Source organism: Panulirus ornatus, chromosome 67, assembly GCF_036320965.1.
Source record: "Panulirus ornatus isolate Po-2019 chromosome 67, ASM3632096v1, whole genome shotgun sequence".
NCBI classification, from domain to species: Eukaryota; Metazoa; Arthropoda; class Malacostraca; order Decapoda; family Palinuridae; genus Panulirus; species Panulirus ornatus.
The window spans coordinates 7,033,552-7,058,947 of record NC_092290.1 but is presented as its reverse complement, the minus strand read 5'-3'; the positions used below and the strand labels follow the sequence as shown (position 1 = coordinate 7,058,947).

At 36.8% G+C, this 25,396-nt stretch overlaps 1 protein-coding gene across 5 annotated transcripts in view; it reads right to left on the bottom strand.

Annotated features, from left to right (window-relative positions):
• Positions 1–214: 214 nt before the first annotated feature.
• The window catches only part of LOC139747200 (uncharacterized), a 58,482-nt gene continuing 33,300 nt past the window's right edge, over positions 215–25,396 (bottom strand). The window contains exons 3-12 of one of the 5 annotated variants that reach the window (XR_011712336.1): positions 23,975–24,094; positions 19,395–19,520; positions 17,711–17,817; positions 16,646–17,401; positions 12,335–12,579; positions 10,833–11,004; positions 10,330–10,461; positions 8,905–9,018; positions 4,649–4,920; positions 215–2,759 (exon numbers count right to left, since the gene is read on the bottom strand). Coding sequence is in view for 4 of the 5 variants with exons in the window: in XM_071659210.1 (XP_071515311.1) it covers positions 4,701–4,920; positions 8,905–9,018; positions 10,330–10,461; positions 10,833–11,004; positions 12,335–12,579; positions 16,646–17,401; positions 17,711–17,817; positions 19,395–19,520; positions 23,975–24,094 (1,992 nt within the window). In the remaining variant the exon portion in view is untranslated. Of the gene's footprint in view, positions 2,760–4,416; positions 4,921–8,904; positions 9,019–10,329; positions 10,462–10,832; positions 11,005–12,334; positions 12,580–16,645; positions 17,402–17,710; positions 17,818–19,394; positions 19,521–23,974; positions 24,095–25,396 lie in introns of those variants that run through there. The other 4 variants (XM_071659212.1, XM_071659210.1, XM_071659211.1 and 1 more) reach the window with 4 other exon arrangements.

Below are 25,396 nucleotides of genomic sequence, written 5' to 3'. Positions count from 1 at the left end.
TACTACCAATGATATAGCTTCATCACAGGTAACTTTTAACTTGTGGTGTAACCTAATGGAGTCAGAGTCTGGTAAAAGAGTACTAATATGTCAAAGAGAAAATACAGAGATTGGGTATCATTCACTGTACAACTCATTCATCATTCCAGTTTACTCACATAAAATCTAAAGGAATCAATGTTTATATACACTGAAGGATCATTTACTTACCTAGTAAGCATATCCAGTTTATTCACCTTATCACTATATTTTGTATAATATAAACATTTCAATCCCAATCAAGAAGAGAAAAACATAGAAACACAGACAGTAACATGTACACAAAATGGAACAGCATCTTCCCAAGAAAGCTTGGTCTGTGGTTCTTATTGATACCAGAGGAATATTTGGGTGATACTGATAGCCTTAACAGTTGATTGTTTGAAGAACTAAATGTCTGGTGTCTACTATAAAACACCATATACTGTAAATATGCCTAGACCAGCTTCCCTAATATTACCTAAAATTTGCATTTTAGTTAAACAAAGTTATGCTGGATAAGGTTAACCATGTTAGGTGAAATGTCTAAAACAAAGTCCAAATATCCACTTAATTTTGTAGCCGTGAATTATGCACCCTCAGTTTTCTAAAGTGTTTTCATCTAAATGATTAAAATTATACAACACAGTTACAGAATGTGACAAAACTAAAGTATAGACACATGCATAAACTTCCTCAGAGCTACTATATAAAGTTCAGTTATTAGAATAACAGTTTACAATCCAAACACCATATAAAATAGCCAATATCTTTTACGTAGTCTCCCCCTATCAAAGAATAATGCTTTTGCTGGGAAACAGAAATAATAGCCTGGGACCTAAGAAAGCGTTACCAGATCTACATAAATCATGATATATACCACCTTACCAACCTTACATAACTTCAGTATCAAACCAAAGTTTAATAGGCAGTGAGGGCAGAGCACTAATCTTAAAATATATGGCCCAATGTATTTTCACATGTAATACAACTATGTTGGTCAAATTTGCAAATGGTCAAATTTGCAAAGTCTAAAAAGCTACTTACCTTTCAAAATTCCAATCTGATAAGTGATGGTAGTAAGTCTTTCTTTACTGCACCAATCACGACTGGTAGTCTACGATTCTGTATGCTTGATGTACTGCCTTCCTGATTTATTGTAAACTGTATAATAAGCACGTCCAAAACTCATCATCACAAAATCACTGTCACACTCTTAACAAAGGTTTTTCAACATCACAATCCTGTAATACTGTTTTTAAATGTATGTACAATGGCAATCTACTTCATCAATAAAGATTATCCCACCAAAACGATGATATGATAAAGATGAATCTCCAAAAAAGTTTAATTTCACAAAATATATGATACAGGGGCATCATGATTTATCTTTTCAAATGTAGTATAATTACAAGTTGATAATCCTATTTGAAATCCTTAAAGGTCATTGACAGGATATCTAATAATTAATCAAATAATCAAAGAAAAGTAAAAACCCTAGGGTTTCTTCTTAGTGAGGAATGCTTCTGAAATTGTGACACAGAATTTTTCACTCTTAGCAGTTACCAGTATAATCAAATTTTCCTTTAATTGGTATATTGGATAACTTAAAATTAAGTATGGCATGAATGGACAGAAATCAGTCTATTTATTACCTCATCTTTATATCACTTTCCCATGCATTTTGGGTGGATTGTGTATATATGTACTTTTTTTGGAAATTCATTTTACCCTAATCCCACAAGCAAGCAAAACTGGCAAAGAAGCCTATTTCCTTGGGGCAGACATGCTACCCTGGACAGAAATCTGATGTGCATCAGTTACCACTAACAATTCACAACTTAGAAAATAAATAATTCACCATGAATATTTGCAATATTTTGTCACTCCTTTTTTCAGGACAATTAATTTTTTCTGATTGTTTTGCACGTGTAAGTGATGCACTTATCTTACATACAGCTAATTCAAAGTAGAGAAATAAATATTCATTGAACTACAAATTATTTAACAACTAGAGATAAACATACTCCAACCCCTTTGTTTAGGCTAATGTCTTATTTTTCTAATACAATAAAGTCATGATATGCAATATACGGTACCCATATTCTACTTGGCACTTTATTTTGTTTGGCTGTAAATAGAGAACAAATTACTTCATTAACTCCAATATTCCACTGTTTAGAGGAGACTGCCATCAGTACAATATGCACAAAGCAATCTCACTAATACAGCTTCTTTCCATCTCACTGCATATGACCAGGCTTGAAATTATTTGGTAAAAAACTGAAAAGTCTGGCAGTACAAGTTTGCACACCATCCAATCACTAAATTCTGCATACAAAAATTATACTGTTCCAAGCTACGTAATGGATGAGTGTGCATAAACTTAATGCAATTCACAGTGTTTCTTCTTGGAGCATTTATGTCTATATCAAGACTGGTGCTGTAATGTTATCAATATGAGTAAGATAAATGAAGCAACACTGTGATGAAGGAATTTCCAGATGTTCATAATTCTCTGATAAACTTTCAAATGTAAGTCTTGACTTTGATATCAATCTAGAAATATCTCCCCTTCTTCATGTTTACTGTCTAACCAAAAATCTTGTAAAATCATTATTTCATTTCTAAATTTCAATCCTTTAGAATTTTCAACTTTATGTTTTGGGCTTGTTCTCTTTATTATTACAAATCATATGACAAGAGAGATTCTAAAGTTTTGCATCCTCCATTCATGTATTTTTTTTTTTTTTTTTTTTTTTTTTTTTTTTTTTTATACTTTGTCGCTGTCTCCCGCGTTTGCGAGGTAGCGCAAGGAAACAGACGAAAGAAATGGCCCAACCCCCCCCCCCATACACATGTACATACACACGTCCACACACGCAAATATACATACCTACACAGCTTTCCATGGTTTACCCCAGACGCTTCACATGCCTTGCTTCAATCCACTGACAGCACGTCAACCCCTGTATACCACATGACTCCAATTCACTCTATTTCTTGCCCTCCTTTCACCCTCCTGCATGTTCAGGCCCCGATCACACAAAATCTTTTTCACTCCATCTTTCCACCTCCAATTTGGTCTCCCTCTTCTCCTCGTTCCCTCCACCTCCGACACATATATCCTCTTGGTCAATCTCTCCTCACTCATTCTCTCCATGTGCCCAAACCATTTCAAAACACCCTCTTCTGCTCTCTCAACCACGCTCTTTTTATTTCCACACATCTCTCTTACCCTTACGTTACTTACTCGATCAAACCACCTCACACCACACATTGTCCTCAAACATCTCATTTCCAGCACATCCATCCTCCTGCGCACATCTCTATCCATAGCCCACGCCTCGCAACCATACAGCATTGTTGGAACCACTATTCCCTCAAACATACCCATTTTTGCTTTCCGAGATAATGTTCTCGACTTCCACACATTTTTCAAGGCTCCCAAAATTTTCGCCCCCTCCCCCACCCTATGATCCACTTCCGCTTCCATGGTTCCATCCGCTGACAGATCCACTCCCAGATATCTAAAACACTTCACTTCCTCCAGTTTTTCTCCATTCAAACTCACCTCCCAATTGACTTGACCCTCACCCCTACTGTACCTAATAACCTTGCTCTTATTCACATTTACTCTCAACTTTCTTCTTCCACACACTTTACCAAACTCAGTCACCAGCTTCTGCAGTTTCTCACATGAATCAGCCACCAGCGCTGTATCATCAGCGAACAACAATTGACTCACTTCCCAAGCTCTCTCATCCCCAACAGACTTCATACTTGCCCCTCTTTCCAGGACTCTTGCATTTACCTCCTTTACAACCCCATCCATAAACAAATTAAACAACCATGGAGACATCACACACCCCTGCCGCAAACCTACATTCACTGAGAACCAATCACTTTCCTCTCTTCCTACACGTACACATGCCTTACATCCTCGATAAAAACTTTTCACTGCTTCTAACAACTTGCCTCCCACACCATATATTCTTAATACCTTCCACAGAGCATCTCTATCAACTCTATCATATGCCTTCTCCAGATCCATAAATGCTACATACAAATCCATTTGCTTTTCTAAGTATTTCTCACATACATTCTTCAAAGCAAACACCTGATCCACACATCCTCTACCACTTCTGAAACCGCACTGCTCTTCCCCAATCTGATGCTCTGTACATGCCTTCACCCTCTCAATCAATACCCTCCCATATAATTTACCAGGAATACTCAACAAACTTATACCTCTGTAATTTGAGCACTCACTCTTATCCCCTTTGCCTTTGTACAATGGCACTATGCACGCATTCCGCCAATCCTCAGGCACCTCACCATGAGTCATACATACATTAAATAACCTTACCAACCAGTCAACAATACAGTCACCCCCTTTCTTAATAAATTCCACTGCAATACCATCCAAACCTGCTGCCTTGCCGGCTTTCATCTTCCGCAAAGCTTTTACTACCTCTTCTCTGTTTACCAAATCATTTTCCCTAACCCTCTCACTTTGCACACCACCTCGACCAAAACACCCTATATCTGCCACTCTGTCATCAGACACATTCAACAAACCTTCAAAATACTCATTCCATCTCCTTCTCACATCACCGCTACTTGTATTATACAACAATAAAATTTTTACATATACAGCATTACTGATACCAACATTCTTTTTAGAGCATCTTAGTAGAAAAACATGGTTCCTTTTTGATACCTTGCAAAAATTTGGATCCCTTTGCCAGCCCTTGGGGTCCTTTATGCATCATTGGGTCTTGTCCCCGAGCCAAACCTGATGGTCCTCGTAGCAGACTACGTTTTGGGCCCTGCGCCAGGCTTTTGCTATGCCCTGACACATTTTCAGGATTGGGGCCATGCCAGGCTTGATAATCAGATCTGTGGAAAAGGTGAACATCATTCTAAAGCACCAGAAAATACAGTTACCTAAGATCAACCTCAAAATCAAAATCTTTATTTGGGAACGTGGGTTTCATAGCAGCAGCTCCCTCCTCATGGCCTCCCTTACATCAATGACTGATTCATTTTTGAATATCAAATTTGTACCTGATTGCCTTTTCTGCCTTTGCATTGTAGCATCAGTACCAATTATCAAATTGTCATGTATAATGTAACAAAATCATAGTATACTAACCACAGCCATGAATCATAGGTTATTCCATGGTTTACCTTAAACACTTCATATGACCTGCATTAACAGGGTACTGCCCCTCAAATCCCACATCACACCAATTCAATCTATCCACTGGATGCCTCTTGCATTCTTGAATGTTCAGGCACCAATACCCTCAAAGCCTCCACTACTGCATCCTTCCTTCCCCTCCTCAATAGAAATTACAATGAACCAAACAAAACTATATATATCACACTGTATAGCCAAAAAAAACACAATAAATGAAGGAATAAACCCACAAATGTTAAAGAGACATAAAGAAAATTGAGCCACAAAAAATATAAATAACTGATAAGGCTTAACAACTGAGATCTCCAGACTAAAAACTATCTAATGAGTAAAAAGATAAAATAATACAGTAATCATCAACCAGATGTGAATGAAAGAGAATAAGAATGAGGCAGATTTAAAAGGCTGCAAGTCTTTCAGAGCAAACATGTGATGTACAAATAGAAGTGAAAAGCAAATTAGAAGGAAATCAGTGACTGGGTATATCTTATTGTCTCAAGAGTCCTTTCTATCATCATAAGGCCCCTGCAGGACTTAGGAAGCTGGCCATGTACACAGGTCAGGTTAAAGGTCATAAAGTGTTGTGATGTGTGTGTACATCTATGTGCAGAAAGTACTTGGCAATTGAGTAGAAGCATTCAGTGTCTTTTTTATGGTAATTGCACTGTGGTCATGAATGGTCCTGGGATACAATGAAGTGGTGTTTTTTTTATGATATAATGATAGATGACATCCAGAGTGTATGTAGGAGAGTGTGACTCATGTTTGGGAATGTGGTATCTGATAAGCATACGTCTGGCGGGCTGGAGTTTAAAAGTGACTTGAGAGTTAGGTTATTTATTGTGATTGTCAGGTTATTTCTCTATGTATGAGTTCTGTCAGTCATATTTGTTGGGGTGAGGGATGCATAATGGCAAGTTACCGAAGCATGAGGCAAGTAGAAGTTTTCTATTTCTACTTTGGGGTTGTTTGTTAGGTATGGAATGGTTTTAGTGGGTGGGATCTAGTGCAACTGAAGAGAATTATGTGCCAAGCATGATGAGGTGGGATTGCATGGGAGGATCCTTGATTCACTGCAAAGGTGTTAAATGTTTATGGTAGCTAGACGAGTGATTGTTCTGAATGCAATATTTTGTGTGATTTGCGGCCATGTTATATTTGCTTTTGAAAGGGTGCAAGACCAGACAGGAAAGGCACAGTTCAAATTGAAGCAGAATTGTTTGCTTACGATGTTGGGGGATTCTTTTTCTTGTCCAAATCTGGCGCCAGTTAAATGTTCTGAGGGCTTTACTTTCTGCGTTGCTTTTGTGACGAAGTTATTGATACAGGAAGAGAATGTCACATATGTATAGTATGTGATCCCTTAAATGGTTGGTGTCTTGACCAGTGGGAAAGTGTGAGCTGAATTCATATGTCTCATCAATTCTTGTGAAATGCTTCTGTATTTTCTCTATGAGAAGGATGAAGGATGTGTGCAAATGGTTTGGATATATGGAGAGGAAGGATGAAGAAAGTAAGAGTCTCAGAAGTGGAGGAAAAATTAAAAGAGGAAAACCAAAGAGGAGATGGAAGAAAGTCTGGAGCCTGAAAATGCAAGAGGGTGTGAGGCATGCAAGGAAGCGAGTGAATTGGAACAATGTGGTACATAAGGGCCAATGTACTGTCAAGGAACTGAATCAGGGAACATGAAAGACTGGGAAAAGCACAGAAAGGTCTGTGGCCTGGTTGTGGATTGGGGGCTATGGTTTCAGTACACTGCAAATGACAGCAAGAGAGTGAATGTACATGAATGAGGCTATTTCTTCATCTGTTCCTGGAGGTACCTTGCTTATGCAGGAAACTACAATACTACTACTAATAATAATAATAATGATTAACTTCCGCTTCCATGGTTTCATCCGCTGCCAAATCCACTCCCAGATATCTAAAACACCTCACTTCCTCCAGTTTTTCTCCATTCACACTTACCTCCCAATTGACTTGTCCCTCAACCATACTGTTCACATCTGTTATTCACATCTACTCTCAGCTTTCTTCTTTCACACACTTTACCAAACTCAGTCACCAGCTTCTGCAGTTTCTCAACTGAATCAGCCATCAGTGCTGTATCATCAGCGAACAACAACTGAATCACTTCCCAAGCCCTCTCATCTACAACAGACTGCATACTTGCCCTTCTCTCTAAAACTCTTGCATTCACCTCCCTAACAACCCTATCCATAAAGAAATTAAACATCCATGAAGACATCAAACACCCCTGCTGCAAACCGACATTCAATGAGAACCAATCACTTTCCTCTCTTCCTGCTCGTACACATGCCTTACATCCTCGATAAAAACTTTTCACTGCTTCTAGCAACTTGCCTCCCACACCATATACTCTTAATACCTTCCACAGAGCATCTCTATCAACTCTTATCATATGCATTCTCAAGATCCATAAATGCTACATACAAATCCATTTGTTTTTCTAAGCATTTCTCACATACATTCTTCAAAGCAAACACCTGATCCACACATCCTCTACCACTTCTGAAACCACACTGCTCTTCCTCAATCTGATTTGGTAAACAGAGAAGAGGTAGTGAAAGTTTTGCGAAAGATGAAAGCTGGCAAGGCGGCGGGTTTGGATGGTATTACAATGGAATTGATTAAAATAGGGGGTGACTGTGTTGTTGACTGGTTGGTGAGGATATTGAATGTATGTATGGCCAATAGTGAAGTGCCTGAGGATTGGCGGAATGCATGCATAGTGCCATTGTACAAAGGCAAAGGGGATAAAGGTGAGTGTTCAAATTACAGAGGTATAAGTTTGTTGAGTATAATAATAATAATAATAATAATAATAATAATAATAACAATAATAATCCCTGGGAATAGGGAAGAAAGAATGCTGCCCATGTACCCCTGCCATTTTGCAGAAAGTAACTAAGAGGGGTGGGAACAGGTAGCCAGAAGTCCTCCCTTCCTGTATCATTTTCCAAAAGAAGGTACAGAGAAAGAAGCCAAGTGAGGAATTTTTCCACTAAGGCTCTGTCATCTGTTCTTGATGCTACCTTGCTCAAGCAGAATAAGGCAAGCATGTGTGTGGGAGTGTGGTGACAGAAGACAGTGATTGAAACCATGGTTATTAGGTTTAGCAGTGAAAAGAAAGAGGTTATTTGGAGTGTGAGACTGAATAGAAAAAACTTTGAAGTGGGGATGTTTTAGATACCTGGGAGGGTATATGACAACAAATGGAACCATGAGTGAAAGGCATGCAAGAGATAAACTGAACTGAAGTCATCTGGTTTACAGACGGCAATGTGCAGGCAATGGGGTGAACAAGGGAATATGAAGCAGTCTGGAAAACCAGAGAATAGCACCTAGTTGTGGATAGGGGGCTACATTTTTGGAACATTATACATGACAGACATGGAGTGGATAAGACTCTAAGTGAGGCAATTTCTTTGTCTATTCTTAGAACTACTTGGTTAATGCAGGAAATGGCAAACAAATATGGAAAAACTGTATATAAATCTATTACGCCACCTTCATTTTACAATACTTTATCGCTTATAAAGAGACATATTTAGACTATGTTATCTTCAACAACATAGCTGTTGATTTAACAATGGCATGGGACAGTACCTGTAAGGTATTCTGGTAAAAATAAAGGGCGTATCTCAATGCATACTCACAGCAGCAGGCACTCTGAAGGTCCCTTATGGAGCTTGGTGTTGGGCCCACTTGGACGTGAACGCTGGTCACTGCGAAAACCTAGATCTTCATCAGTACTTGTACCCCTAGAAATTCTGAAAACAGAGGAAAATCAATTTTTGAGGACACTTTTCCAAACAGATGGAGCCAAACATAGATTTCAAAATGCTAACAACCCTCATTCTGGCTTTTACTTGGATAGTCCATCAAATGACAAAATAACCCATTTTTTTTCTTAACAGGCCAACATGGCATGGCTAAATAAAATGCAAAATCAAGGATGTCTTGAGTGAAAAAAAATTTGATGGGAAAGAAAGTAGAAATTAATCAGTAAATTAGATCAAAGTAATGATGATGCAGTGGCATTATTACTGTTAACAACTGTCAACTTATTGACTAGGCTGTCCAATAAAGGCATTAACCTACCTCATTCCCTTAATAACCACTTAATGTTTTGAATATGCATATCAAACAGAAATAACTTAGTTTGATGGATGGTAAATATATTCTCAGCTTGCTCAGTCTAAGCTAAGAAATGAGTCTTATGAACTTCAGTTGCTAATATCTCTGATTGACAAGTCAAGCTTAATATGGCTCTAACCCACCTCTTTTCCATTATGACCACTTAACAGAATGTTTATGGACTAGAAAAAACACAGGTTGAGTGGATGGCTCAATACATTCTCAGCTTCAACTGTCCTGATTAAGTGATGGGACTACAGAAACTAATTGCCGATTTTCTAAGTCTGAGCATGAGAAAAGGATATAACTACCTAAAGAGTATAGTAAATAGTCTACCATCAGGATAGTTATCTGCTGCTTAGACAACAGGGTTGGGGACTCTGTTAGACTATTCAAGCAAGATATGGGCTACTGCCTAAAGCTAATTTTCCTTTCAAACCTATAACCTTTTCCTACCTTCAACAAGTAATGTAACGAAAAAGTGAAGGCCTAGGGTTGGTGTGAAGGCAAAAGCAAAGGGGTGGCATTTATGATGAACGAGGAGTTGTAGGAATGTGTTAAAGAGTGTATGAAAAGGAGGAGTTGTAGGAATGTGTTAAAGTGTATGAAAATGATTTTCAGACTGATGCAAGTAATAAGAAAGAAATAATTTCTGCATGATACTTTGGTTCCCATGCAAGATGGTTTGTCAATTAATTTTTACAAAAAACGTTTTGAGGTATCATGCATAAATCATTTCATTAGCGGCACTCTTATATTTTAGGCAATCTTCTAGTGCAGCATATATCAATTTCTGCATTATAAGTAATGAAGCTGATAAAGATTTTTTCCAAAATCTTTTTGGTCACTGATTTTTTGTCAGCAGGTAATCTGTCAAAGAACTAACAGCAATGCTCAAAACACCTTCACAAGAATTCTGCCTAACAACAAAAATACATCCTTACGTCTGAGCAGAGGTCCACGCTGTGTTTATTCTTGTTCTTGGTAGTGCTGGCCTTGTAGGTTTTATTCCATCCTTTCGTGACAGTGGAGGAGACCCAATTAAATTCAGAGTGACAACTTTGGTTTCAGAATGTCTGTTGAAATGATATGTAAATTAATAGATAAACATGAAAACTTTCTAGTCTTCATGAAAAGTACAACCAAGCTTTCAATCAATGTTTCCTACATCTTACCAACTTAAGAGTCAAAAACGTTTTTCATTATCTTTTTCATTATCTGCAAATTGATTACTAAAAACTGCAAAAAAATAATGTGTCTAAGATACATCTAAGCCTAAATACCACACAAACACTTGGAGAAATGGGAGACTGAACTTAAGCTGGAGGGATGGAGGAGAAAAGGTTTTGAGTGCTCAAGGCCTGAACATGCAAGAGGGTGTAAGGCACACATGGGAGAGTGAATTTAAGCAATGTGGTATTGTCTAAATAATTCATCTCAACATTACCTTGATGTCTGAGGTGCTGTACTGGCTAATGCCTCTTGTGTTTTACGGTCAGACTCAACCATGTTATTGAGAACTTGCCGGGCTCGAGCCTCATCATAATAAACTGATTGCAGAGCCATGGTGACTACAGTTGGAGTTAGTGCTGGATATTCAATTGTTAGCTGGTTACGCACTGCAAAATAAAAGATAGTCATTAATTACATCTGACAACATGAACTGCATGAAGAAATAAATGATAATCTTCAGGTCAAAATTTTTTAGAATGAGAAAATTGTTTCAAAGATTTTTTCCTTTTGAATTACATCAGTTAGTTCACTGCTATCTTTAATTCTAAAATGGTTATCTATCTATCTATCTCTCCACCTATCGTCATTACTGCCTTCCCAGTTCATTAGGGTGGATCAAGTAATACAGCTTCTGGACACCACTCTCTCATCCTCAACTTTAATATGGCTTTTTTTTTCTTTTTTATAGTCTGTTAACTGATCATGCCAACTCCATACACAAAATGCCCCTATTACATCCAATCCCGAATTATTCTTCTAGCATCACCTGAAATGTCCCTTTCCCTACTTTTAATACATTAATTCATGTCTTTCACAGTGTAACTTTCCTCTTTGTATCTTCTACTGGACTGCTATATATCTACACTTCAGATCTAAATATGTGCTATTTGTAATGCAGCATAGAATCAATATTCACATCTATGCATTCCATGTTATTTCTTTCATCTCTAATTGGCATTTGAAATTAAAGTCTTCTTATGGTAAAGTTGGTAAGCAATTGTGCAACCACCCACATGTCCCCTACCACTGTAAAGCAAGGTGGACGATGCACAATCCTGACACAGCTCTCAAGATTCCTACATCAAATGATCCATCTTATACAAAATGCCTCCCTCTATCCTTTTTCCTTACATCCAGTCATATTACTTCTTTTCACATGTTCACAGCCCCTCAGTACTCCATCTTTCACATCACAGAAAATTCCCTTTACTTTAATTTTTCAACTACCAAAATCTTCATTTTATCCACTCTTGTAACACTACCCAATTTTCAGATAATCTGCTTCTGCTGCTTGCACACAACTATCGATTCTATTGTTAGATAACGTTAGATATTCAGTTCAGTACCACATAAAAATGTGGTATTTACCATTTCCAACAAACCTTCCCTCACCGGAGATGCATATCTTTGCCTACCAGTATTTTCTCTACATACAAATTCTTTATATTTCATGTAAAGGCTCTCACCATTGCCATACGTTCAAGAAATTCTCTATTTTCAAACAACAATCATAATCAACACTTATTCTTACCATCACATTCTCATGATGGAAATCAATATAATCAATTAATTAGAAATACATTACACTTAAACCATTTTTGGTTAACTATAAAGAGTAAAACTTATGTTAAAAAACAAACCACTGACCTTAAAATGTTTCACTGAAAATGAGAACATACCTAATTTATTCAAGCAGTAAAATATTCAAAATCAAACCTTTTTTCTTGTGTTTTTCACTCAAATTCTTTGGACGAGGTGGTCCAGGTGAGGGCTTTGGAGCAACTTTGTTTTCCTTGCCATCAGGACGATCTTTTAGCTTGGGAGGAGATAGCACTGTCTCTTTCTTCTCATGGCCCAGAAGTATCAATTTCTCTGAGGCATCCTTAACATTGTAGTTACACTGTGTAAGCACATCTAATATTACTGCCGGGTCTACCTTAGGGAATATCCCCTTCATGTACCTGCCAAAACAGTAAGGCACTTATCATTGCATATTCAGTCTGTTCTGCACCACTTGTAATTACAAATACAATTACAAATTCATCTGATCTTAAACACTGTAAATCTAATTGTTCCCTGCTAGAAAGTTAAGAGAAAAATGTGAAAGTTGGACCCAGATAATACACAGGGTAAAAAAATCTTACACAAGACATTTTCCATTGCATCATTCTAATTTTCATACTGTGGGCCTTGTTTGATCAAAGCATCTTTTTTGGACATAAATATATCCTGAAGTGTAATTAGATCAACAATGAAAAAGTAACTTAGCTGCATTCACTGGACATTTGGCAACTACAAGTCAGACCACCCGAACAACTACTCCCTCATTCTCTGTGTTTCTTAGAAACAAGAAACATGAGATGTGGAGTACATGGAAAGATTTTCTTGGGCTGACAACAAATAATTCTGCACAATGGAGAATTAAGTCTATATTAAAGCTGTTTTGTTAGTGCTATTCATCAGATATCAAACATAGCCTATATGAAGCCTATAATCCTATAATCTTGTTTGTCAGACTAAAACAAATATTTCACTTTATCAAAGTAATAAATCCAACTATTTGAAGTACCATTAGCATTATTGAAAATAAGCAAAACCATCCCAACAACAATACAACAGGACCCACTGCTCATGCACTCATATCACTATGACCATTACACTTTCCATCATAATAGCTCATCCACTCACATACTATGACCATTACACTTCCCATCACATGAATAAAGTATGAACTAACTATCTAATGGCATCAAGAGTTGTAGAAGATGTGTGGATCCAGTGTCTGTTTTGAAAAATCTGTGTAAGAAATACTTAGCAAGGTGTGGTGACAACTCTCTCTACTTCTGTTTAAGGAACTCTACTTCTCTTTAAAAAACCAATTGGAAGAAACCTGAGAAAGAAAGGGGAGAAAAGGAAAATTTTGTCGATGTATCACATATCGGTAGAGGGAAATACATGTCTCAAAATGCAAAGTGTTTCCTCTCTGCCTAATGTGATAACACAAAAAGCCATCAGTAACATTAACAGAAAAACAAAAAGAAAGGAAAGAGGAGAAAGTAAAATTCACATATTTACTCCTACATAGATGAACATATAAGCAAATAGATAAAACAAATATCATATTTAAAAAAAATAAATCAATTTCTGAATATATATATCATCCATAAAAAAGAATGGCACTGGCATAGAGAAAAGGACATCAGCATCAAATGTAGATAAATGTTAGACGACTACACTTGACTTCTACATGATGTAAAATTAGTCCACAGTAAAACAGACAATAGTCAGTTCTCTTTAGATACTATCAAAATCCAAAGAGCCTAGCCAAAGAATTCCACATGAAGCATTATCATTAGTCAAAAGAAACACAGACAATGGTTAGTTCTCTTAAAGATACTATCCAAACCTAGAAAGCTTGGTTACTTAACTCGATATGAAGCATAGCAGTTAATAGAACATACAGCGGTTAATACTCTTAGGATACATGTTATGCCTGCAGAACAATGGTTTAAAGTGCTGCTTCATGATATTAACATTCAAGAATGAGGGTAAAAATTAGTATAACAACACTAAGGTTATGCAATTGTGAAAATTTTGCAGAAAATTCTGATCTTATTCAATATTCTTTTCAGTAAATAAGGGAATATTCATAGACCTCTGTGGTGCAGCAGTCAGTGGTGCTGACTGACACATTCAAGGACCATTAGGAGGCAAAAGCATAGGTCTGAACCCTGGTTGAAGCAGCTGATACACAGTCAACTCAACTGTTCATACATCCCTATGGATTGGTTGATAAATTGTTTACCTGGCTTTGTTTTAACAAGATGCTCTTGATTAGGGCACTGAGATGCCTATGATTTACCTGGCTTTGTTTTAATAAGATGCTCTTGATTAGGGCACTGAGTTGCCTATGACATCTTACCTAACATAAAAAAAGTAAATTGTAAGGACATTCACTTATATATCCTTTTAATGGTTATAAAGAACACTAAGCTTTCATATTTCTAAGGTGCCACAACAGTGAGATTTATCAAACTTGAACACATCACAATAAGTAATATAATAGCTGGATACATCAATAAACATAAATATCACATACTGAAACAGAGAAAGTTACTTTGGAGGACTTGAAAAACTTTTCATTCCACTCCACCACTACCAAACTCAATGCCTCATCACCAGCATTCTCAGAAAGAATCAGTAAATATCATCTGATTTACCAGTGAAACGGCAACTGTTTCTGAATTAAAGAGTCTGATCTTCATCATGAAAGAGTGTGATATATTGACAGTAAGCTGTTTCTTATACTGTCCATACATGAGAATCGAACATGAGAAAGTTTTGAATGGGAATGTACACCCCTTCAAACATGGTTTTTAATTCTAAAAAAACTCTCTGCTATGACAACATATTTACCAGGATCTGTATGGATCCCCTGTATTATCAAAGTCCAAAAAGGCTATCCACTGACTGCCACATGAAGCATTAACAGTCAATAAAAAAACACAAATGTTGGTTTTTTGAGATATTATCAAAACCAAAAAAAACTAAAGTTCATCAATGATTAAGTGCTTTTCATATGAGCTAATTTTAAACTGAGGAGCTCCATTACACAGCCAAATAAGGCTGACAGGCATACTTAAATGTATGTGTGAAGGGGTAAGTCTCTCTGGCACACCAAGAGTTCCAGACTAGTCTTTTCTCTTGTCTGGATATCTTTCTATAAGTGTGAGAAATGTTGCAATAAATGCTCCTAAACGTAAACACGGACCTCTTAAGCACTGTACTCTACGTGCATCTGCTAAACGGTTATCAATCACTGAGAATAAATCAAACTGCCTCAAAAAAATCTAAATCCTTAAAAAACATAATCCAAGTAAGAGTTTGCAGTGTCTATTTTCAAAATATTCTAACAAACAAATGCATAATACAGGTTATACTGGATAAGACTTGACATCAGCACTATCTATGTGATGTATGCAACTACAATGCATGGCTAACAATATTTCAGATCACAAAGATCTCTTAAAAATAAGTTATCTTTAATATGCTCTTCTGAGAACTAATCAAATAATACCTAAGTTTTATTTTGCAGACACTCAGATAACCAAAAATCAGCAATAACATGCCAATAGTAACAATTCTATACAAAAGAGAAACAGATCAAGTTTAAGGCTCTTTCCCATTTTTAAGTAAAATTCTACATAAAACTACATACTTCTAAGATAAAATGCCAAGGAGCAATGATTTAAACAATGCAACATCTTGGGTATAATCATTCAGGGTAAAAAAAGAAAGACAAAAGCTAACAAGTGCTCTAACCAGCAACACACAACAATGCAGCACAAACTGACAAGTGAATCATAAACCCTCTACACAGAAGCCAAATATTACTTACATAGAGTAGGATATCTAATTAAACTGGAAGGAATAATAGCTGCTCATGCAGAGTTCTACTAATATCTCAAATATCTTCAACACTGTTTCATCTTTTATGAGGCCTGAGAAGTACAAATTCATGGCAATTACTACACACAACAAAACAAAATACAAATTAACAACTTTACCATGGTGACAATAAACTTACTGCAGGATTTTCTAAATTCTCAGTTTTTTGGAACCTGCATAAAACACTCCAGCATGAAAAGTGAAAGAGATAAAACATTCCACTAAATACCTAATGTATTCCAATAGCTACCTGTACTGGAAATTTCACTATGGGGTTGGCATCTCATATCTATGCATGAAAGCTACAGAATACAAGGACCATGCTTCATAGCACCATGGGGCCTAGCATCCCCTGTAATGCAAAAATAAATGTTTAATTAATGATAAATGACTACCAATGCAAATCATATTTTTACTACTTCCACAGACTGAGAAATCTAAAACTACAATGAACAAATAAGAAGAAAAAAATCAAATTATAACAACATTCAAATGCAGTATCTTGACTATGTTACTAAAGATATGGCATAACATTCTAATTATACATTTATTCTTCTAAGGTAACACAGCTAATGATACCTGAGTTTTATCTTAGGAGAGTGAGGAGAGGGTCTAGGAGAGTGACGATAATCCATTCGAGGAGATCCCATCTGAGAACGAGTAAATTCTGAAATGGATCGAGTAGCAGGTCGAGGAGAACTTTCCAGTAAAGTATGAGGAGAAGAGGCACGTGAAGATATAAGCGGAGAATCTCGGCCCAAAAACGGAGAACCAACTGATCGTTCTAGAGAACCTTGTTGCAACCTAGGTGATCCTCCTGATCTGTCAACAGATCCACGTCCTGTATGTGGTGAGCCAATGGACCTCTCAAGTGACCCACGCTGGCCAACCATGGGCGATCGTCTCAACTTTTCCTCAAGAAGGTGAGTTCCTTTAGCCCGCTCATACACTGGACGATATGGTGGTATAAGATCAGCCTTAGAAGAAGTGAGTTTTGACTGATCAGCAAATGTGGTATTGACATTAATACCATTGCCTGTAGTGGTGGTGGTCATTTGGGTACTACTGGCAGTTAGTTGAGTACTAGGAGAGGGTATATGTGTAGTAGTTTTATCTTGGGCAGTGGAGCTTGTTATTCCCAAAGATGATGTAGCTGTTGTGGTTGCAGTGATAGCTGATAATGTCTTTGTGTTCTGTAGGGCCATAATTGCAGTGGCAGTGGGGATAAAGTGACGCATAGGAGGTGGAGTGAAAGTGCCATAAGGTCCAGGAGTTGCAAGTGGATGCTTTTGTACCTGTAGTGCACTGATGACTACAGCTTCCCTGCTGTGGTACCTATTACCAGGATTAGTAAAGTTAAGGTGTTAGTGAAATAAACAACATGCAAGAAGAGAATCTATTATTCACATCCTCAAGGGGTCCCAGTGCCAAGTCAAAAAGTCAAGTATTATTCAAGCTAATGCCATGATTCACAAATGAGATAGTTAGTGAAATCTAAAGCAACATGTTAGTAATTCATCAAGCTTAAGAAATTGTTACTCAAGTAACCTGTGCCATTGTATCAAACTTCTTAGAAAATCATATACATTTTCATACAAGCAAGGAAAATATTACAAACTCAACCAAAAGAAATAAGTATCTTACTTTTTCATGAGGTCCTTGATATGAGACTCTGGAACAGTAGGGAACATGGCAGATATCTTTGCTACTGCTAACTGTGAGTGCTCAACAGCTTCCATTAATCCTGATTCCTGATAAATGTAAAAGTGAAGTACAAGCATCATCAGTGGTAATCCTATCAAACCTTCCAAACTATCATTTTTATTACTTTTATCACAATTTTTTCAAAATAATAGAGAAATAAGAACAACTCAATCTCTGCTGTTCATACACAGAAATCATAAGATCATTACCATAATCAAGAGATGCTTTATATAAACATGAACATCTTAAAGTTCTTAATCAGGTCTCTTCATAGAGTACCTACAAATAACAATGATGACATTTTGCCATGAGGTTAGGCCAGAAGACAGTGCTCATTGTGTGCAAGAGTGAGTAATTACAGATGTTTATTCATATAGTACAGGAAGGGAATTCTATGCTTGTGAGGCCTAATCTCTTGAACTTTCAATACTATCAAACAACTTTTTAACCCTTAGAATGCATATGACCTTATATAAGGTTCATGGGCAAGGAACCGTTGACCTCACATGAGAACTACTTGAAATAGCTGGCTCTGCCTCGAGGTGAAATAGATGGTCATTACTACTTATATATACATCTCACACATTGTATCCAGACACTATAGACCTAAATTTTTTTATATACCGATCCTTATGCTGAGATGTCAAGGATGCATGTATCATATCCATGCCCTCACAAGTTATAATTTTTGATACTGTGTCATTTTGTATGAGAGCCAACATTGCTAATCATATCAACACTCTTGGATAACATCTGAATCACAAAGTGAATAAATAAATATAAGATAAATCAATAACCCTCCACTCTCTCCTATTCATATTTCACTCATGTACTCTTAATTGTAATATTTGAAGCATAGGGCAACTCCCTCATTTTTTAACATGTTGAAGAACACAGTGAATGAAACACTGTTTTGGTTACAATACCATAATGTCATAATGTGCAAATGAGTACAGAAACAGAGAGCATTCGAAGTTCCTGCAAGTGACCATCCTATTTTATGAATGGGAAAGCTTATTACATATACAGTAATTGCTCGTTTTCTTTTCTAATCCTAGTCTTTCCATGCAAGATTCAGTTAAGGAAATAAGATGTTTTCTTCAGGTATTACATTAAAATTTATGAAAACTCCTAAAAGAAATGAAAATGGGTAAAATCTAAAGGATCATAGATAAAGATCTATAATCAAAGTACATGAAATACAGGATGAAGCTCTCAGTCGAGCAGGAGTGGCTATGCAAGATTCAATGTAGTGTGCATGCTGAAAGTTAATTATTAATCATAACTAACATAACCATATGTGTTTAGAAGCTGCTACCTTAATAAGTGGAAGATAATGTTAAACTTGTTAACACAATCTTTTTTATCACAACCTTTCTTTTTACTGGAGATGTTTGAAAAATATATGATGGGGTTAAGATAAACCAGAGAGTAATCTGTAGGGTGTGAGTGTGAATGACAGGCTCTGAATCTGCAGCAAAATAATTGACAACAAGTGAGTAGATGTGTACAAAAGAAGGCACTGTTCAATTGCTCTTGAAGCTACCTCACTCAGTAAGGACAGGCAAATGGGAAAAATAAGAAAAACTGACTGTAAAGATGTAAAATAAAAAAAATATGCAACCTGCTGTGCACTGGGAAAGCTTCGTCCTGTGATAGTATCTGCAGCTGAGGGGCCTCCATATTTGCTCCCATCAGGGCCCATTGTATTAGGGCCCAACCCACTTGCTTGTGGAGCATTTGTCACACTCTGAAATTAATGTAGATATAAACACTACGGTGGGTGGACTAATCATCCTGCCATGGTAGGAACCCAGACCATAGTACCTCTTCTTCCCATGCAGCAACAAGTGAATAAAAGTGAAGGCACTTCTCTGAAGATCTAAACTTAGTTTCATTTAAGAATAACAGGTGATATACTTATCTAATTTTTTCAAGATTATTCTTTTAATGAAATTTATACTTCATGCACAGAATAATGCAACCATTTAAGAAGTGAAATCTTAAGTACTTTATCCAGCACAAGAAGTGGACACCTGGATTTGAGATGTTATGGGGCCAATAATCAAGTTAAAAGTAAATACGCAAGATTTCACGGATATATTGGCATCCTTAATAGTGGAATCGTTTCCATCAACAAAAATTATATTTCTATGAACAGGAGTACTTAGAAAAGCAAATGGATTTGTATGTAGCATTTATGGATCTGGAGAAGGCATATGATAGAGTTGATAGAGATGCTCTGTGGAAGGTATTAAGAATATATGGTGTGGGAGGCAAGTTGTTAGAAGCAGTGAAAAGTTTTTATCGAGGATGTAAGGCATGTGTACGTGTAGGAAGAGAGGAAAGTGATTGGTTCTCAGTGAATGTAGGTTTGCGGCAGGGGTGTGTGATGTCTCCATGGTTGTTTAATTTGTATATGGATGGGGTTGTTAGGGAGGTGAATGCAAGAGTTTTGGAAAGAGGGGCAAGTATGCAGTCTGTTGTGGATGAGAGAGCTTGGGAAGTGAGTCAGTTGTTGTTCACTGATGATACAGCACTGGTGGCTGATTCATGTGAGAAACTGCAGAAGCTGGTGACTGAGTTTGGTAAAGTGTGTAAAAGAAGAAAGTTGAGAGTGAATGTGAATAAGAGCAAGGTTATTAGGTACAGTAGGGTTGAGGGCCAAGTCAATTGGGAGGTAAGTTTGAATGGAGAAAAACTGGAGGAAGTGAAGTGTTTTAGATATCTGGGAGTGGATTTGGCAGCAGATGGAACCATGGAAGTGAAAGTGAATCATAGGGTGGGGGAAGGGGCAAAAATTCTGGGAGCCTTGAAGAATGTGTGGAAGTCAAGAACATTATCTCGGAAAGCAAAAATGGGTATGTTTGAAGGAACAGTGGTTCCAACAATGTTGTATGGTTGCGAGGCGTCGGCTATGGATAGAGTTGTGTGCAAGAGGGTGGATGTGCTGAAAATGAGATGTTTGAGGACATATGTGGTGTAAGGTGCTTTGATCGAGCAAGTAATAATAGGGTAAGAGAGATGTGTGGTAATAAAAAGTGTGTGGTTGAGAGAGCAGAAGAGGGTGTTTTGAAATGGTTTGGTCACATGGAGAGAATGAGTGAGGAAAGATTGACAAAGAGGATATATGTGTCAGAGGTGGTTAGAACGAATAGAAGTGGGAGACCAAGATGGAGGTGGAAAGATGGAGTGAAAAAGATTTTGAGTGATCAGGGCCTGAACATGCAAGAGGGTGAAAGGCGTGCAAGGAATAGAGTGAATAGGAACGATGTGGTATACTGGGGTTGACGTGCTGTCAATGGATTGAACCAGGGCATGTGAAGCATCTGGGGTAAACCACGGAAAGTTCTGTGGGGCCTGGAAGTGGAAAGGGAGCTGTGGTTTCGGTGCATTATTACATGACAGCTAGAGACTGAGTGTGAACGAATGGGGCCTTTGTTGTCTTTTCCTAGCGCTACCTCGCACACATGAGGGGGGAGGGGGTTGTTATTTCATGTGTGGCGAGGTGGCGATGGGAATGAATAAAGACAGACAGTATGAATTATGTACATGTGTATATATGTATATGTCTGAGTGTCTGAGAGGTATAGGTATGTATATTTGCGTGTGTGGACATGTAAGTATATACATGTGTATGCGGGTGGGTTGGGCCATTCTTTCATCTGTTTCCTTGTGCTACCTCACTAATGCGGGAGACAGCGACAAAGCAAATAGAAAAATAGAATGAACAGGAGTGCAAGTAATCTTTCAAAAACACTGATCTATGTAGGAAAATAATCAATAGTTAGATTTGAGCTCATCAAAACACATGTACCACTGTGCAGGATTGTGGAAAAATGAATAGAGGATGGAAAAAGATATGCAGATGCCACTTACACTAAGAAAAAGCATGTGAAAATAAGGGATTCCTCAGTGTGCATAGAAAAAAAGGAAGAGTAAAAGTAAGCAGGAAGACACATAAAGAGAAATGGATATAATATATATGATACAAAGAAAACAGTAACCTCTGAAGGACAGTATGTTGTTTGAAAAAGTGTGTCAATGTGAATCTATATATAAACAATCACATGGGGATATACACTTTATAAAGATGATACTTCCATATACGACCACTAACAATGAATCTAAATCTTGCCCTCAAAATTTGAAAATCTCCGTCAAGATATTTCTGGATGTAAATGGCCTTAATTTTAGTACTGTATGTTTCACTTCAAACATGTAATTCTTAATTCTGTTAAAAATTACAAGCTATGACCAAAACATTAAGAATATACATTCATAAAAATATGCATACATAACTGAATAACTGAACTGCCATAAAGAAACTTCCACTGTTTACAATTCAAATGCAGGTTACACTTTTCAATTAGACCTTATGACAACACAGGAAAAGCATATGATTCAACTAAACTACAACTGTTATTCTTGCATGCAAAATGCTAGAGATATTCATTCTGAAACAAAAGTATATTCATTCCACTGTGACAATAAAAAATCAAGAGGGAAAAGTAAACATTCCTTCTACCAAAGTGCAATGCTACAAAGTACTGCCTCTAGGTGTTTTGTAAGCTAAGAAAAAAAAATTAATGGCATTTTGTTATTCTAAAATAAAAGATCTTATGCACAAGCAAATCAAGGGGTGAAAGCATCTTGGAGGATTCAAAAACTGCATGAAGGAGTATACTTCTTTGATCAAATCCTAAAGATATTGAGTGTATTGCATATACATGTACGTACATATGACTTCAGGAATTTTCCAGGATGAAATCCTAAACATAATCTATCAATTACCAAAATGAGATTTTGTTTGTTCCTTTAAGTATAGTAGCCTAAGCGTGAGTTTCTTTAATGATAACAATCACAGTTAAATAAGAAAAATTATCTGAATTCATAACACTTTCCCTAAATTACTTTACTGTCCCATCTTAACTTTGAATTTCCTCTAATCCCTCCACATCTCATTGCACCACAATATATTCCAATCATTCTCCCACAGTCATGTTTTTCTCCCCAGCAAGTATTCCTTCATTTCATTAAAACATTCTCAAGAAAATCAGCTCCACACCTTGCCCTCTGACTGCCACATACATGTTCAATTTGCCTTCTAACATTACTTAAACAAAAGACTGATCTGTATCACTCATTCAAAAACTTCACTACATTAGTGAGCTGACTCTCTCCCTCCTCAGTGCTTTTCTCTGCAATGAAAAACATCTCCCACTGCTTATTCTCTACAATATATCTGAATCCTCCTACGTTACTCTTTCCATTTAATCTACCATGTATTTAACCCTCTCTAGATGACTTACTTGAGCACAGTTCTGAGAGCTTCTGGGAGTGTTGTCTAAGGTCTTACTGTACATTTCCAAAGATAAATAAAAATATTTCTTACATGGAATAATGCTTCTACAGTACTTGTCTTACAATGCAATAACACACCTTACACATCTTTTTTCATACATATTCGCCATTTCCCGCATATGTGAGGTAGCGTTAAGAACAATACCACTAATATGTGCAATATGCATGCTGCACACTTCTTTATTCATAACTATATCTTCCTACCTTTGTGAGGTATCATTAGGTACAAATAAACAATAACCTCACCTACACACATTTAAACTCTAGTTGTAATGTATAATGTAATGAAACTAAGGCCCAACATTCACAGATATACTCATCACACTCATCCATTATTTTCCCTTTAGTTCAGGCCACTCAGAGCACATCACCCCCATGTACTTCATCAATCCAATTCATTCTAGTCAATGCATGTAACCATCAATCTATCTATATCTCTGATGCCAGTTCCCTTTGGAACTGGCCACAGCAAAAGAGTATCTATAACTAGTGAACAAATGGTCATCACACTAGTTTCTTTAGTAATTCCAGGTGTGAAAATACTCAAAGACCCTGATGAGAATGTGGGTAAAAGAATACATGATAATGTAAAAGAAACTATTTCCTTAACTTCATTCTAGTTAATAAACAAATCTGATTATATGATATTATGTCTAACTTTACTTATAAATCATGCTTAAAGCACAATAATGATTACTGGGGGTATAACCATATATATCTTTTCCTATAAGGGAAGACTACTTGAAGAGTATACACACTACTATTTGAAATCTGAACTTATGTTGTTGCAAAGTGAAGTCTGCTCATACATGACAGTTTGACCTCCAAGAATGTTAGTACCTGCAGTGGATAAACAGGGCCATACAGTGCATATGGAGGCATGTAAGCCAAGTTATAACCTCCATACGATGGGTAGACGGAGGACAATCGACCCCCTAAGAAGGGGCTCATCCAGGGAGGCTACAGTGATAGGGAAAGAGGAACCACTGTGTTAGTGAGCTTAAGAGGATTAGGAATACAACCTTCATAAAATAAACACTGATATCCATCAATGCACTCATGAAGAAACCAAATCTACAAAGCTAGCGTTATTCATGTAAGCATCTATTAGGATGGTATAGGTTCCGCCATCATCATCCACTGATATGGGACTTTAAAGTAAAAATAACAGAGGCACAATGAACTACTTAATTTATAAAGCATCTTTTATCATATCACAGGGTAAATTCACTAAATGAATATATATCCACCTTTTCTAATATAAAATAACCAATAAAGCAATTCTTACACAGATGTTAAGATAGCATTACTCAAGCAATATGCCTTCATCACCATAATCAAATGAACTAATATAATAATGAGTATGAGTTAAAGACAAGGTTTCAGCTTAGCATACTCCTTAAGCAGGGCTTGCAAGTTCTTAACATAAGCTGAGATGAATGGGGAAGGTCAATGAAAAGCTTTGCCAGTCTCTTGCCAGACTTCACAGTACATTCACAGTCAGCTACAGAGCACCTGTCACCTCCATTTCTCCTTAACTGTATTTCTCTCAAAATGTTAATATTACATTATTTCAACTGAAAAGCAATTTCCTATCTTCTTAGTCCTCTTATCATTACTCTCATTCATCCACTGTCAGTTATAGTGCAAAACACCCTGTTATAATCCCTCTAAATCTAAGAGTATGACAGAAAGGTAATAGAGATTAATTCCTGTAATGTGTATTCTCATTTCAAAACATCAGTATGATATTTCCTGTCAATTTTCATTTGCTGAGTAATCCTGCATCTAGAGTGTATTGAATGTCTTTATCAGCTTTTACTGTATTGGACATTCCTTATGAAACCCCCTCTTGATTAAATATCTAATTACAAAAAGTAATATTCTGTAAAGAGCAAAAATAACACCAAAAAATTATATAATATCCATACTGCAAATAAAAACGGACATGTACATATATATGTTAAAATAGAATACGAAATATTTTAGATGAAAAGGAGGCAGATGAGGTGTATCTGGAAAGAGAAGACATGCCAAGGAGTCATGGTGAAAGTTATGGTAAAAAGGGAGGAGACAGTCTTCAATAAAGTGCAGTAACAAGTGGATGAGATTATAGATCAGTTTCTCAAGTAAAGGGGTGATAGCACTGTTAACTGGTTATTGAAGGTGTATATGGACTATGCAAATGAAGAGTCACCTTTAGCAAGGATGTATCATTGGAAATTCAACCTTGTCAAAGACTCCTGGCTCTAAAGTAATCTA